Source organism: Euphorbia lathyris, chromosome 1, assembly GCF_963576675.1.
Source record: "Euphorbia lathyris chromosome 1, ddEupLath1.1, whole genome shotgun sequence".
NCBI classification, from domain to species: Eukaryota; Viridiplantae; Streptophyta; class Magnoliopsida; order Malpighiales; family Euphorbiaceae; genus Euphorbia; species Euphorbia lathyris.
In genome coordinates, this window is record NC_088910.1 from 110,881,137 (window position 1) to 110,894,094 (window position 12,958).

Genomic DNA, 12,958 nt, shown 5'->3' on the forward strand with positions numbered 1-12,958 from the left:
ATGAATCCGTGCATCGCACGAGCCAAAAACTAGTTAAAAGTATATTAGAGATTTGCTAACGCATCATTTTTTTTGGGAAGTATGTTCTTTCTAGTTTGTTGACTTATTATTCAATTTGAGGTTATTTTTCACTTTGCTATATTAATGTGTGCTTTTATAATATATAATAATTTATTAATAATAGTTTTGGAGATAAAACCCGAAAAATAGTTGGGGTATAAATGCTGTCTGCATGTTTCTCACCATCAAATCCTACCCATTACCGGCTTAAAAATTTCGCTCTCGTTTTAGAGCGAGAAGAGAAATTTCTCTCTATTCGTATATGGACTAGGGTTAGGATTTCTCTGCTACTTCTCTTAATATTCAAGTTGCAGGCTCTCCTTTAGACTCTCCTCTCAATTCTCATTATTCCGAATATCTTTTCGGTAAGTGTTTTCTCCACTTCTTAGGGTTTCTTTGATTTTTGATTTTTATTATAATGCTTTGTTCTAGTTCATGGTCCTAGGTTGAGATAAATAGCATCGATTGCGGTAGACGCATTGACTTAAATTTATGCTTTTACGGCTTGGTGTTTGATTAGCGTTTTACATGGTGTTTGTCTGGTGTTACGGAGAAATGTTGCTGCGTTTTGATCAATTCGAATTCCAGGGCATGTGTTGTTGCTTATCGCTGTTTTTTTTTACGTTTGCTATTTGGTTGTAATAGGTTATATTCGTTGTTCTATGATTCTTCTTTAGGTTAACCTGATATTTGAATTTTGTTGTTTTTTATTGATTGTTATGGAATCTTGATATAATTTTGTAAGTACTTTGACCATTTGTAACCCTTCAAGAAGCAATACTGATATCAGTATCAATTCGAATTTTGGTGGTTTAGTTTCCTTTCATAGAAACTTCTACCTGTAATTTCTTCTAGTGTTGCATTATTGCTGACGTGTATCCTTTTGTTTAGTGAATTTTCTATTATCAAATTCTCCGTTAACAGAGAACAGTAAATTAAACAACAAATATTCAATAGAATGATCTCATATTCTCCATATTCCATATAGTGATCCTTGTATACACCTATTGAAAAACTATGTTGCACTGAAACAGAAACGGACATAAGAAATGCAGAAATGCTAATAAAGAAGAGTTTCCGTGCAATCAATCTAGATTAAAAATCAATGTAATAGTGCCAGCTACTACGGTAGAATGCAAGCTGTAAATGCCTGACAACTGCATATAGTAACTTGTCAACTTGATGAAATTGATTATAACATGCTGAAAATGCAGGTCTGGAATAAATTGCTGATGCAGAATGAATTCTGACAATGTATGCATGCTCATTGCTTCTAGTGCTATGCATGAATAATCTTCTTCCTTTATCTTATTAATCATCGCTTGTGTTTTAAAAATTTGGTTTTGTTTTTTGACAGATTGTTCTTTAAAACATGGAGCGTAGAACAATAGACTTGGATCAAGGATGGGATTTTATGCACAGGGGTATAACAAAGCTGAAGAATGTTCTGGATGGATCGCCAGATCAGTTTAGCTCAGAAGAATATATGATGCTTTACACGTATGGTTTTTTTTGTTTTTTATATTTTAGTAGTCTTAGGAGTTTGTTTGTCGTGTGACCAAGAGGTCACGGGTTCGAGTCTTAGGAGCGGCCTCTTGCCAAAATAAATTGGCAGGGGAAGGCTTGCCCCCAGTACACCCTTGTGGTGGGACCCCTCCCCGGACCCTCGCTCAGCGGGGACGCGTAGTGCGACCGGGCCGCCCTTTTTTTTTTTTTAGTAGTCTTAGGAGTTTGTTTGGTGGGTGTCATAAATATTCTGACCAATCCTATTTTTTCCTAATATAAACTCTTCAGTACTATATACAACATGTGCACGCAGAAGCCTCCGCATGATTATTCTCAGCAGCTTTATGATAAGTACAAGGAGGCCTTCCAAGAGTATACCAGTTTCTCAGTAAGAAGATAATTATGAAGACAATTAGTGTATTTTTATGAAGACAATTATGCATTCTTTTGTTTTGTATTGAACCTTTGGATGGTTGCCAGTAGTCTGTCTTATTTTACCAGCATGATTAATGGGTAGATGGTCTGTTTCTTGTTAATTTTTATTTTCTTGAATCCTTTATCTATAAGTAGCAGATAAGCATAGATCTCAGTGAAAAGAATGTGTTATTGTAGCTCTGCAAACTAATAATATTAATTCAGATTAAACCCTTATTTGGCCCTTGTGTTATCCAAATTTTTTTTCATTTTCCCTCTGTCTTATCATTTGGTAGCTTTTGCCCTGAAGTATTCCCATAGGTGACATTTAATCAATTTTGAATGGACAATTAACTAATCTGTTTAATTTTGCCACATGACAAATTTTTTGACACGTGGCATGTACACTTGTCAATTGATTTTAATTTTTTTTTTCCATATGTGGATAAATAAGGAATTGTTATTTTTTCCTTATTTATCCACATATTAAGTCTATATGGAATTTTTTTAAAACAAATGCTATATTTACATGTCACTGTGTCAAAAACTGTACCATGTGTCAAAATTTAACAAATTAGTAGCTTTCCATTCAAAATGGGTTAAATGCCACCTACGGGAATACTTAGGGGAAAATGTTACCAAATAATACCACAGGTCCCGAATGACAAAATTTTGGATACCACAGGGGCCAAATAGAGGTTTAATCCTATTAGTTCTTCTAATATTTGCTCAAATCTATTTGCATATACTAGTATGAATTCGTTGAATCCAATATCAATTGAATTAAGAATTGCTATTTGTTGTAGATAGTGTAAGCATGCATAAACATAGGGGGAAATATGAATAAGTTGTTGCAGCCTTATTCTACAGCTAGGAAGGTTGGACCTGTATTTCATTTGCACTGCACATCAGAAATGGTATTAATGTGATACAGTTTTGTCTTTGAGATAAAGCCTTTACATGGTCATAATTTGCTGGGAAGATGAGACCTGTTTGTGTATCCTGGGTTCAAATTCTACTATTATAAGTTATTGGCTGATTCCTTGTTTGTTATGATGTGCGTCTTATTATCTCAATAACACCTAGCTTCACTTTGTTTTCTCAATTAGGTGCTGCCATCTATAAGAGAGAAGCATGATGAATTTATGCTGAGGGAACTTGTGAAAAGATGGTCTAACCATAAAATTATGGTTAGGTGGCTGTCACGATTCTTTCATTATTTGGACCGCTACTTCATTGCTCGAAGGTCACTTCCTGCACTTAATGAAGTTGGGCTGACCTGCTTCCGCGACCTGGTATATCATGAAGTAAATGAAAAAGCTAGAGATGCTGTTATTGTTCTCGTATGTTACTTCTTCTTAAAGCATTGTATATCTTTTTATTATTTTATTTTTGTTTCCAGTAATATATTGATGATCCATTTTTATGGGGATCAGATTGATAGGGAACGGGAGGGAGAGCAGATCGATAGGGCGTTACTGAAGAATGTATTAGATATATATGTTGAGATTGGGATGGGATCGATGGACCGTTATGAAGAAGATTTTGAAGCAAGTATGCTTCAAGATACTGGTGCATACTATTCTCGTAAGGCATCAATCTGGATTTTGGAAGACTCTTGTCCAGACTATATGTTGAAGGCACGTATTTAATTGTACTGATTTGAATTATTGTTTTTAGTCTTTTTGAGGCTTACATCTCTTATAAATTGCAGTCTGAGGAATGTTTAAAGAAGGAAAGGGATAGAGTTTCTCATTACTTGCACTCAAGCAGTGAGCCAAAGTTGGTGGAGGTTAGTTTCATTGATTGATTTATGCTGACTTTGTTGGGATTTTTTCTTTGTTTCATAAAATGTTGTGTACAAATGGGAAATATTTCTCTCTCTCTCTCTCTTTTTTTGATAAATGCATGTAAGATACATGTCAAATTACTTGAATGAGGTTTATAATCAATCCTGTAGCATGATCTTTTGTCCTTTCTAGTTATGGTGCATAATTTTTGAGTAGGAATATTGTTAGTGGGATGATCTATTAGATTCTATGTTCCTGTACTATTTGGGAACCTTACAAATTCAAATGGTACTTGTATGGTATGATATGTTTAAGTGAACCACAATGTTTCTAAAATTGGACTGTTGGACTGGTTAAGCTGGGAACTAGCTGGCTGTCCCTTCCAATTCATTGCCTTGTTGACTAACTTCTGACCTTGTCAAATAATAAAGCTTAATCATTGATTTAAAGCTTAAATGTATAGCAGAAACACAAGTATCCAACTCTGCCCTGAATTTCTTCTGGTTCTGACTTTTTTTTTATCTCTTGCAGTATTTCTTGATAGAGAATGATATAAAGGAATTAAGGATAGTTTTAAGGAAACATAGAGACATGTTATTGGCCTGTCAATCAATCTCTTCACAGATGCATAGGAGAATTCCCTTTAATTTTTCTTGTTTTTCATGTTCTTCTAGGGTTCTATTTTTGAGACTCAATGATGATTTTTAAGAGACCACCCGAACTCACCTAATGCTTGTTTCGACTCAATATTCACCATAAACTTCTATCAAAAGATCGTGGCTCTTATAGGAGACATAAAGAGACTACAATAAGGGGAGATTTTTTTTCAGGACAACCACTGACAGACCTTTTAATTATAAAAAAATACTATTGCCAAACTAAATGGAAAATGAACTTAACTGTCTGATAATGAAATTATGATTGCCTAGATAATATGATAATGTGTTGCTGCTTAAATAGATAAAACACGCTACTGCCTAAATAACTCTGTTCCACAATGGATGTCTTTTAAGGTTAAGACACAGGAATTAAGAAATGTAATTAATTAATTTTAACTAAAAGACTCTGTTACCCTTGTATTAATTGCATCCATTAATTAATTTTTATCTATTCCCAAAATAAAAAGGCAACTTAAATAGGGGTATATTTCGTAAAAATCAATTAATGTGCATTGATTGAATCAAAACGTCATGTACTATGGAACTAAAAAAATTCTCTAGAAATACATCTATTATGGGACGGAGGGAGTAGTAAAATTGTCTTAAGCTCTTTTGATGGCTGTTCACAACAGTATATATGTGGTGGGTGAGAAGAAGAGTAGCTTCTAGAATTAGTATTTTGATTTGGCTCCAGAAAGGGAACAGTCCCTGTGGGAGCAAAGGGTTGTCTTTTATTTATTTATATTATTTTAATGTTTCCTAGCGTTTTTCTGTTATAGCTTCCATAATGGCATAACCATAGTTGTTAGAATTGTACATCGAGTTGACTCGTACGATCCGATTCATGAAGATTTCAAGTTGTACCATAGTTACGACTTGGAATCTTCATGAATTGGTGGTGACTCGGCCGAGTCCACCGATTCGGTCCATTCATGACACCATTAAAAAAAACTGTTTTCAATTTTTAAAAACTAAAAAACGTGTGCAGAAGAACTAACAGGATTTAATAAGAAGTTATGTAATAGAAACATATGACTTTTGACTCTATTTATTTGTTATTTTGAGCTGTACTCTCCTCTATTCTTTCGATTATCTTCTACTTTTTGTCTCTGGTGTCTTCTGAATTTCCATTACAAAAAATCCTCCTACTCTCTCCCATTACACAAACTAAATACATCAATTGCTTAATCATCATCATCAACTTCAAGTGCTTGGTTGATAAATTGATATAATTTTATTTGGATATTAAAGTTGCATTTTTAGACTAATATTTAAAGTTAAACATGGTTAATAGTTTATTTTTTTATAACATTTTGAGTTTTTCGATTCACGAATCCTGATTCACAAAATGAGATTTCGAGTTGAAACTGAAATTCTGTATTTTATATTTCTCTCATTTTCTGTGTTACATACAAATATATTTATATGCACTAGCTAGTTCTGATATTACCTATTGACAATGGCATTGAGACACCTTTACCCTGACATACAGCAGCCTAAGTAAGATTGGGTAGACTTTGAAGTAAGATTGGGTAGACTTTGACTTGAGCATACTCTATATTAAATGCAAAGTATGCTCTACATTAATTACCATAGTTATTAAAGGCGCAAGGCGCTCTAAGGCGCAAGGGGGGTCCTGGAGCCTTGGCGCAAGGCGCAACTTATGGCGTGCGCCCGAGTGACTCGAGGCGCTCAAAAAAATATATCATAAATTCATAATACTAGTCACAAATAATTACAAATAGTCAAATAACAACAATAAAACCATAAAAAGCATGAGTTAAGTTCTAGTTAACTACTAAGGCATGAGTTAACTGTTGCGATATGTCGAGTAAAAACTGTCGATCTTTGTCTGTCCCTGCTTTTCTTTTATTTTCTGAACTTAAAAAACCCTAAAATACCCTAACCCTAAAATACCCTCAAAACCCTAAGTACCCTCAACCCTAAAATACCCTAAAGTAGCTGAGGCGCGCCAAGGCGTGCGCCTTGCGCCTGGCTTAAGGCGCACTAAGGCGCGTGCCTGACTGACCGCGCCCGCCTTTGGGCTCCAGAGGCGCTAAGGCTGGAGCCTTAGCCTGAGGCGCGCCTTTAATAACTAAGTTAATTACAGTCACAACAACTATGAGCATAACCTTCTTGTTAATGACAACAAAAAGAAAGGGACAAAATTATCACTATTAAAAAACATCTCAATTAAACGATTAAATACTGGATAATGGATCTTGTATTGATAAACTTCCAGACACTAATACAAGTACTAGGTGCGAAGGGTTGTCTTTTTATCTTTTTTTTTCCCTATGTATCTAGCATTTTTCTGTTATAGCTTCCATAACAGCATAACCTTCTTGTTTGATGACAACAAAAAGAAAGGGAAAACATTATCACTATCAAAAACATCTCAATTAAACACGTAAATATTGGATAATATAATGGATCTGGTGTTGATAAACTTCCACACACTAATACAAGAATAATGGGACACTAACTAGCACACAAGAAGAGAATTATAAAGATGAACAAATGATGGGTTAAATGCACAATTGGTCATTGACCTTACATGGTTATCTCAAAATAGTCACTCAATTTCAATGTCTCAATAAAACCACCCAACTTTGAGTTTTATATTAGGTCACTTCGCCGATTTCGGTGGTTAAAAAGCATCAGAATAATGACATGGGTGATATATCAGCATGAGTCAACTCAGATCTGTGACTGAAACTGTGTCGGTCAGAGATCTGAGTTGACTCATGCTGATGTGGCACTTATGTCATCATTCCGATGCTTTTTAATCACTGAAATCGGCGGAGTGACCTAATTGAGACAAAACTCAAAGTTGGGTGGTTTTATTGAGACAAATTGAAGTTGAGTGACCATTTTGAGACAACCATATAAGTTCAGTCACCAATGGTGCATTTAACCCAACAAATGACATAACCCTTTGCTCCCTCTGGCTGTGCCTCTTCCCAAGCCTAAAGGCTTATTCAAAAATGATATTTCAATAGCCACCTCTACCTTCACAGCACTCACCAATATGTAACAACCATCCTGCACCTCTGACGGCCTTCATCCGAAAGCAATACTAATGCCAGCTAAGAGACCGTGTGGCCTCTTATATTCCCTTTATATCCTCGGATCTCTTATGCTATTCTCTATCTAAAAACCCCTTCAACAGAGCTTGATCCCCCTTAACATTTTTGAGTTGGTTAGATGCCAATTTTTATTTTTAATATACTTGGGTACATAGTTGTTAAATGTACGCCTCACTCAAGGCTCAAGGTAGTAAGCCTTGATTGCAAAAAGCAAGGCCCTGCTTTAAAGGCTCTCGGCTTGTGCGCCTCACCTGGGCCTCGGAGCCTGAATCAAGGTGCGCCTCCGTGTTTTATCTATTTTAAAATAAGATTATCTTAACTCTTGATCTAAATAAGAATGTCAAGACACATAACTAAATATAGAAAGACTAGAGAGGGATTAAGCGCAGTCACATAAAGAAGAGTCTCCTCCATTCCACTAAAATAGAAACCGAGACAGACACACAGAAGGATATCAAGTGACAATGAATGGTTATTAGTTTAGTAGCATTAGTTAGGTACTCAGGTTAAGACATTAAGTATATGTTAATGTCTCTATGAAACTCAACTTGGTGTTTTTGACATTTATGATTTAGTATTATGTTTTTATGTGGTTTTGTTTTGTTTGTGTGGTCATAAGTGTGTTTTTTTGGTTTATGCTTTAACTAGTAAAAGAATATATAAAGGGCGGCCTAGTGCATTACGCGTCCTTGCTTAAGCGAGGGTCCGGGGAGGGGTCCCACCACAAGGGTGTACTGGGGGCAAGCCTTCCCCTACCAATATCAGTCACACGACAACAACGTTTACCGTTGCGTCAGGGCTCGCCCTCTAGTAAAAGAATATATATATATTTTTTATTTTCTGTGCCTCGTGTTCCTCAGGCGCGCGCCTTGCATTGCGCCCTAAGCCTAGGTTCAGAAACCCTTAGCGACTTAGTGAGCCTTGTGCTTTTAACAACTATGCCTGGGTAGTTGAAATATTTCACTTTCATCCCTTAAATTAGAAGTTCCTATACATTAGAAAGAAATCAGAAATCTTATCCTTATAGAGTTTTTAAGAAACTATTAATGTTAGCTTTATCTCCTCTTTGCAGAAAGTGCAACATGAATTATTGGTAATATATGCAAATCAGTTGCTTGAAAAGGAGCATTCTGGATGTCGGGCATTGCTTAGAGATGACAAGGTATATACAGCAGATTGATATTGCTTCATCTTTGGGTTTTCTCCTTGCAGTATCTGTAAATGATGAATTGATTTGTTAATGTCATGCAGGTAGAGGATCTGTCAAGGATGTATAGGCTTTATCATAGAATACCGAAAGGCTTGGAACCTGTTTCTGCTATTTTCAAGCAGGTTGGTTTCTACATTTATGCTATTTTGCTCAAAAACAGTGTACATCTTGTTCTTGATTTCTAATTATTCATTTTTGCAGCACATTACTGGTGAAGGGACTGTTTTGGTCCAGCAAGCTGAAGATGCTGCAAGCAACCAGGTTCGTTGATATTTTTTTTTTAAAGTGTGTATTTGACATCTCATGGTGGTGAAATTTATTTGATAATATTGTCAATTGAGAAAATGTGTAATAAATAAAATTTTCACTCAATTTCCTAGAAATTTTTGGTGCATCCCCCTTGGTGGTGAATCGTGGGAATTGGTGGTGCATGTAATCTGCTTTTTTTTTTTTTTTTAATATTGAAATCTGCCTAAATTAGAGGTTGAGATTTGTGTGGCCATTGGAGTTTAATTACTTAGAAAAACTGAAGTGGAAAGAACTAAAAAAGTCAATACAACAACCAATAGGAATTAGGAAATAAATAATAAGAAATTAAGAATTAAATTAATCAATTACAGAATTACTTATTCTACTCCTTAACCAATTAGGAATCAGGATTCAATTGTTCAATACTATATAACAAAACATCTCTTACTTCTGATAAAAAAGAGTCCCTTATTCTACTGCCAACGCCATCCCTATATATTTTCTGTCCTACTGTCTAGTACGAATATGATTGGATGATGATGATCCCCTTGATGATTAACAATGATTTGTGACTTAGTTTTATTAGGATTGCATTTGCATTAGATTTGAATTTTAAGTAGCTGGTTGATATGATTTCTTTTTGACATTAAAATTGCATTTCTAGACTAATATTTGATAATATCTTAAGTTAAACATGCTAACTATTATTATTTTACAATTTTATGAATTTGAACCCAAATTTACGATTCACAAAATTTGGATTTTGATTCACGATTCAAATCTTGATTTGACAACTATGCATAAGACGCCCTTTCCAGGGATGGAATTGGTATCTGAAAGAAACATATATTGGTAAAATCACCAAGTTATGCGAATAAAGTATCTCGTCTAACAGCCATAGTGGGTCCATTCCCTTTCCCTCACCTTTTCTCTCACATTTGTATTTGAGCATAAATACACTTGGAGACTTTGTGTCTGTGATGGTGAGACTCCATGTATTTATAGCTGATATTTGTTGTTTGTTTCTTTCATATGGATTAACTGTTATGTAATAAGCTATGTACTTGTTTCGTATTTATCTGCTGTGGGAGCCAAGAATTAACAAGTATGGTGCTTTTACAGGCTTCAAATGGTAGCATACAGGAACAGGTAGAGCCCAGAAAGTTAATGCTTTAGATTTCTGAGAATGACGGAAAGCCCTAAAATTTATTTCATGGTTTGGTCTTCAGGTTCTTATCAGAAAGATAATTGAGCTGCATGACAAGTACATGGCATACGTGGTTGATTGTTTTCAAAATCACACGCTGTTTCACAAGGTCTTGCTTTTGCGGTTGTCGGTGGATATGCAATCTAGTTTTATTTTGTATTGTCATTAAAACTTTTATCCTTTTGTTGGTACAATAGGCGATGAAAGAGGCGTTCGAGATTTTTTGTAATAAAACAGTGGCTGGTAGCTCTAGTGCAGAGTTATTGGCAACCTTCTGCGATAATATCCTCAAGAAGGGTGGAAGTGAGAAATTGAGTGATGAAGCCATTGAAGAAACTCTGGAGAAGGTGGCTTATAATATTTTTCATCATTTAATAGTCTCCCTTTCAATATATTGCTTAGACTTGACTTTCAAATCTTATCCCTGAAAATTATTCTCGACGTTTGTGGTTACATTTTAACAGGTGGTGAAGTTGCTGGCTTATATCAGTGACAAGGACCTTTTTGCTGAATTCTACAGGTAAATTGAATCTTTACTGCCATTTTGTTTTGCTTTGCTTTCATCAATACCAATTTGATTTCTTTTGTTGTTGGCAGAAAGAAGCTTGCTCGTCGCCTTCTTTTCGACCGTAGTGCAAATGATGAACATGAGAGGAGTATTCTAACAAAACTAAAACAGCAGTGCGGTGGACAGTTCACCTCAAAGATGGAGGGGATGGTAACTTAGCCTATGATATTTTGTTCATCAGCAGTATTCCCATTTAAGGGTTCAAATTTCCTTAGGAATTCTTTTTCCCTCTTCTAGGTCACCGATTTGACACTGGCTAAGGAAAACCAGACGAACTTTGAGAAATATCTTGGTAATAACACTAATGCACATCCAGGGATTGATTTATCAGTCACTGTTCTTACAACTGGATTTTGGCCAAGTTATAAATCCTCTGATCTTAATCTTCCTGCAGAGATGGTAAGCTTTTGTTACACCATGCAAATAATCGTTACTATAATACCTTTTTTATTATTATTATTTGATGAGATAGAAATGCCTTATTTTTTCTTTTTAAATTAAATATTTTGGAAACTTCTGCTCAGGTTAGGGGTGTAGAAATTTTCAAGGAATTTTATGATCAGAAAAGCAAGCACCGAAAGCTTACATGGATATATTCATTGGGTTCGTGCCACCTAAACGGCAAGTTTGAGCAAAAAAATATAGAGTTGATTGTCTCAACCTACCAGGTTTGTTGTAATTAGACCAAAGGCGTGGAAGCTTAGTGTAGGGTGGTAAATTTTCCTTTATATGGATGCTTGATCTTAACTGAACTCTATTTTCGTGTACAATCTACAGGCTGCACTTCTGCTGCTTTTTAATACTTCAGATAGGTTAAGCTATTCAGAGATTCTGACTCAATTGAACTTGACCCATGATGACTTGGTTAGATTGCTTCATTCCTTGTCTTGTGCCAAGTATAAGATACTTACCAAGGAACCGAATACAAAGACTATTTCCCAAACTGATTACTTTGAAGCCAACCACAAATTTACAGACAGGATGAGGAGAATCAAGGTAAATTTTAGCATAATACTCCTTGCTCCCGATTGAATTGTTTCCTTGTTTGCTATCTTCAAACCATAAAAAGGATGTTGGCTTTTTGACATTTATCTACTTGTTTTACCTTGCTGAAGAAATGAACACTTGAAGTTATTGTCTGCAGATTCCTCTACCTCCAGTAGATGAAAGAAAGAAGATAGTTGAAGATGTTGATAAAGACAGGAGATACGCAATTGATGCAGCAATAGTTCGCATAATGAAGAGTCGCAAGGTTTTGGGTCACCAACAACTAGTCTCCGAGTGTGTTGAGCAGTTGAGTCGCATGTTCAAGGTATGATATATACTGCCTCTTGATTAGAAGTACATACTGCAGGAAAAGCTAAAATGGTTATGTGGCTACTGCTGATTACTGAATTAATAATTTAATATAGACCAGAATGATTTTTTGCATAGCAAATTATTGATGAGAAGAGCAAAATCAAGAGCTTCACTAACTTGTTATGTAGTTTATGTTTTGGTTTCATTTATTCTTGTATGATGATTTGGATTTGAAATTTGCAGCCCGACATAAAGGCAATTAAGAAGCGAATGGAAGATCTGATCACTCGAGACTACTTGGAGAGAGACAAGGAGAACCCAAATGTATTTAGGTATTTGGCTTAGTTAGTTGAACTAGTACAGTACAGTTGAGGATCCAAGGTTTTAGCTGAAAAGGAGCAGGAGGTTATAGAGTCTGTAAATCTTGTAGTTGCAGTGTCTCATTATTAGTGATGCTAAAGCTGATGAGAACAACATCAAAGAATTTTGCCTTTTTTGTCTGGAAAAGAAAAGAAAGAAAAAAGGCCTCAAATAGTAGTTTTGAGCTTTGGTTTTCATACCAATTAGAACCTTTTGCAGGGGGAAACAACTATGTAAATCAATTATTGGCATAGGCAATACCTCTGTTGATAATTACAATGTTAAATCTATGTTCATATCTTTTACTTTTTGATTTAATTATGAAACCTGTATTTGTTATCTACTATGTAACTGTTGGAGATTTCCGTTTTACCAATTTTGCATGCCTCTCATGTTGTGAGTGTTTTCTCTCGTTTTGTGCAAAGTGTTTTTGCAGCTAGAGTTTCTTTTGCCATTTTGGTGTGTCCATGGAACTTTTTTATGGCAAATCTCGTTATAGGCAATGAAGAAAATGAGGCTTTGGACTTGGAAATTCTCTAGGTGAATA

General features: G+C 35.3%; 1 protein-coding gene across 2 annotated transcripts; it reads left to right on the forward strand.

The window, feature by feature from the left end:
* The first annotated feature begins 234 nt into the window (after window positions 1–234).
* Window positions 235–12,755, forward strand: LOC136210612 (cullin-1). 2 transcript variants are annotated; one of them, XM_066001952.1, is made up of 20 exons: window positions 235–425; window positions 1,275–1,314; window positions 1,418–1,560; window positions 1,855–1,954; window positions 3,090–3,323; window positions 3,417–3,620; window positions 3,695–3,772; window positions 8,591–8,680; window positions 8,770–8,850; window positions 8,930–8,989; window positions 10,100–10,126; window positions 10,207–10,293; window positions 10,382–10,531; window positions 10,649–10,704; window positions 10,782–10,902; window positions 10,990–11,151; window positions 11,277–11,420; window positions 11,530–11,748; window positions 11,897–12,064; window positions 12,295–12,755. In XM_066001952.1, exons 3-20 carry the CDS (start codon window positions 1,433–1,435, stop codon window positions 12,394–12,396), a joined length of 2,211 nt encoding a protein of 736 aa, XP_065858024.1. In that variant the 5' UTR covers window positions 235–425; window positions 1,275–1,314; window positions 1,418–1,432; the 3' UTR covers window positions 12,397–12,755. The 2 variants fall into 2 exon arrangements, with proteins under 2 accessions (XP_065858024.1, XP_065858023.1); XM_066001951.1 differs by lacking the exon at window positions 1,275–1,314.
* Window positions 12,756–12,958: the final 203 nt, after the last annotated feature.

Bases quoted from the DNA above. Each gene is read 5' to 3' on its own strand.
- LOC136210612 (XM_066001952.1), top strand. From the start codon at position 1,433: ATGGAGCGTAGAACAATAGACTTGGATCAAGGATGGGATTTTATGCAC. The intron at 3,621-3,694 runs GCACGTATTTAA...TATAAATTGCAG, and splicing joins GTCCAGACTATATGTTGAAG to TCTGAGGAATGTTTAAAGAA. The intron at 10,127-10,206 runs GTAGAGCCCAGA...TTTGGTCTTCAG, and splicing joins ATGGTAGCATACAGGAACAG to GTTCTTATCAGAAAGATAAT.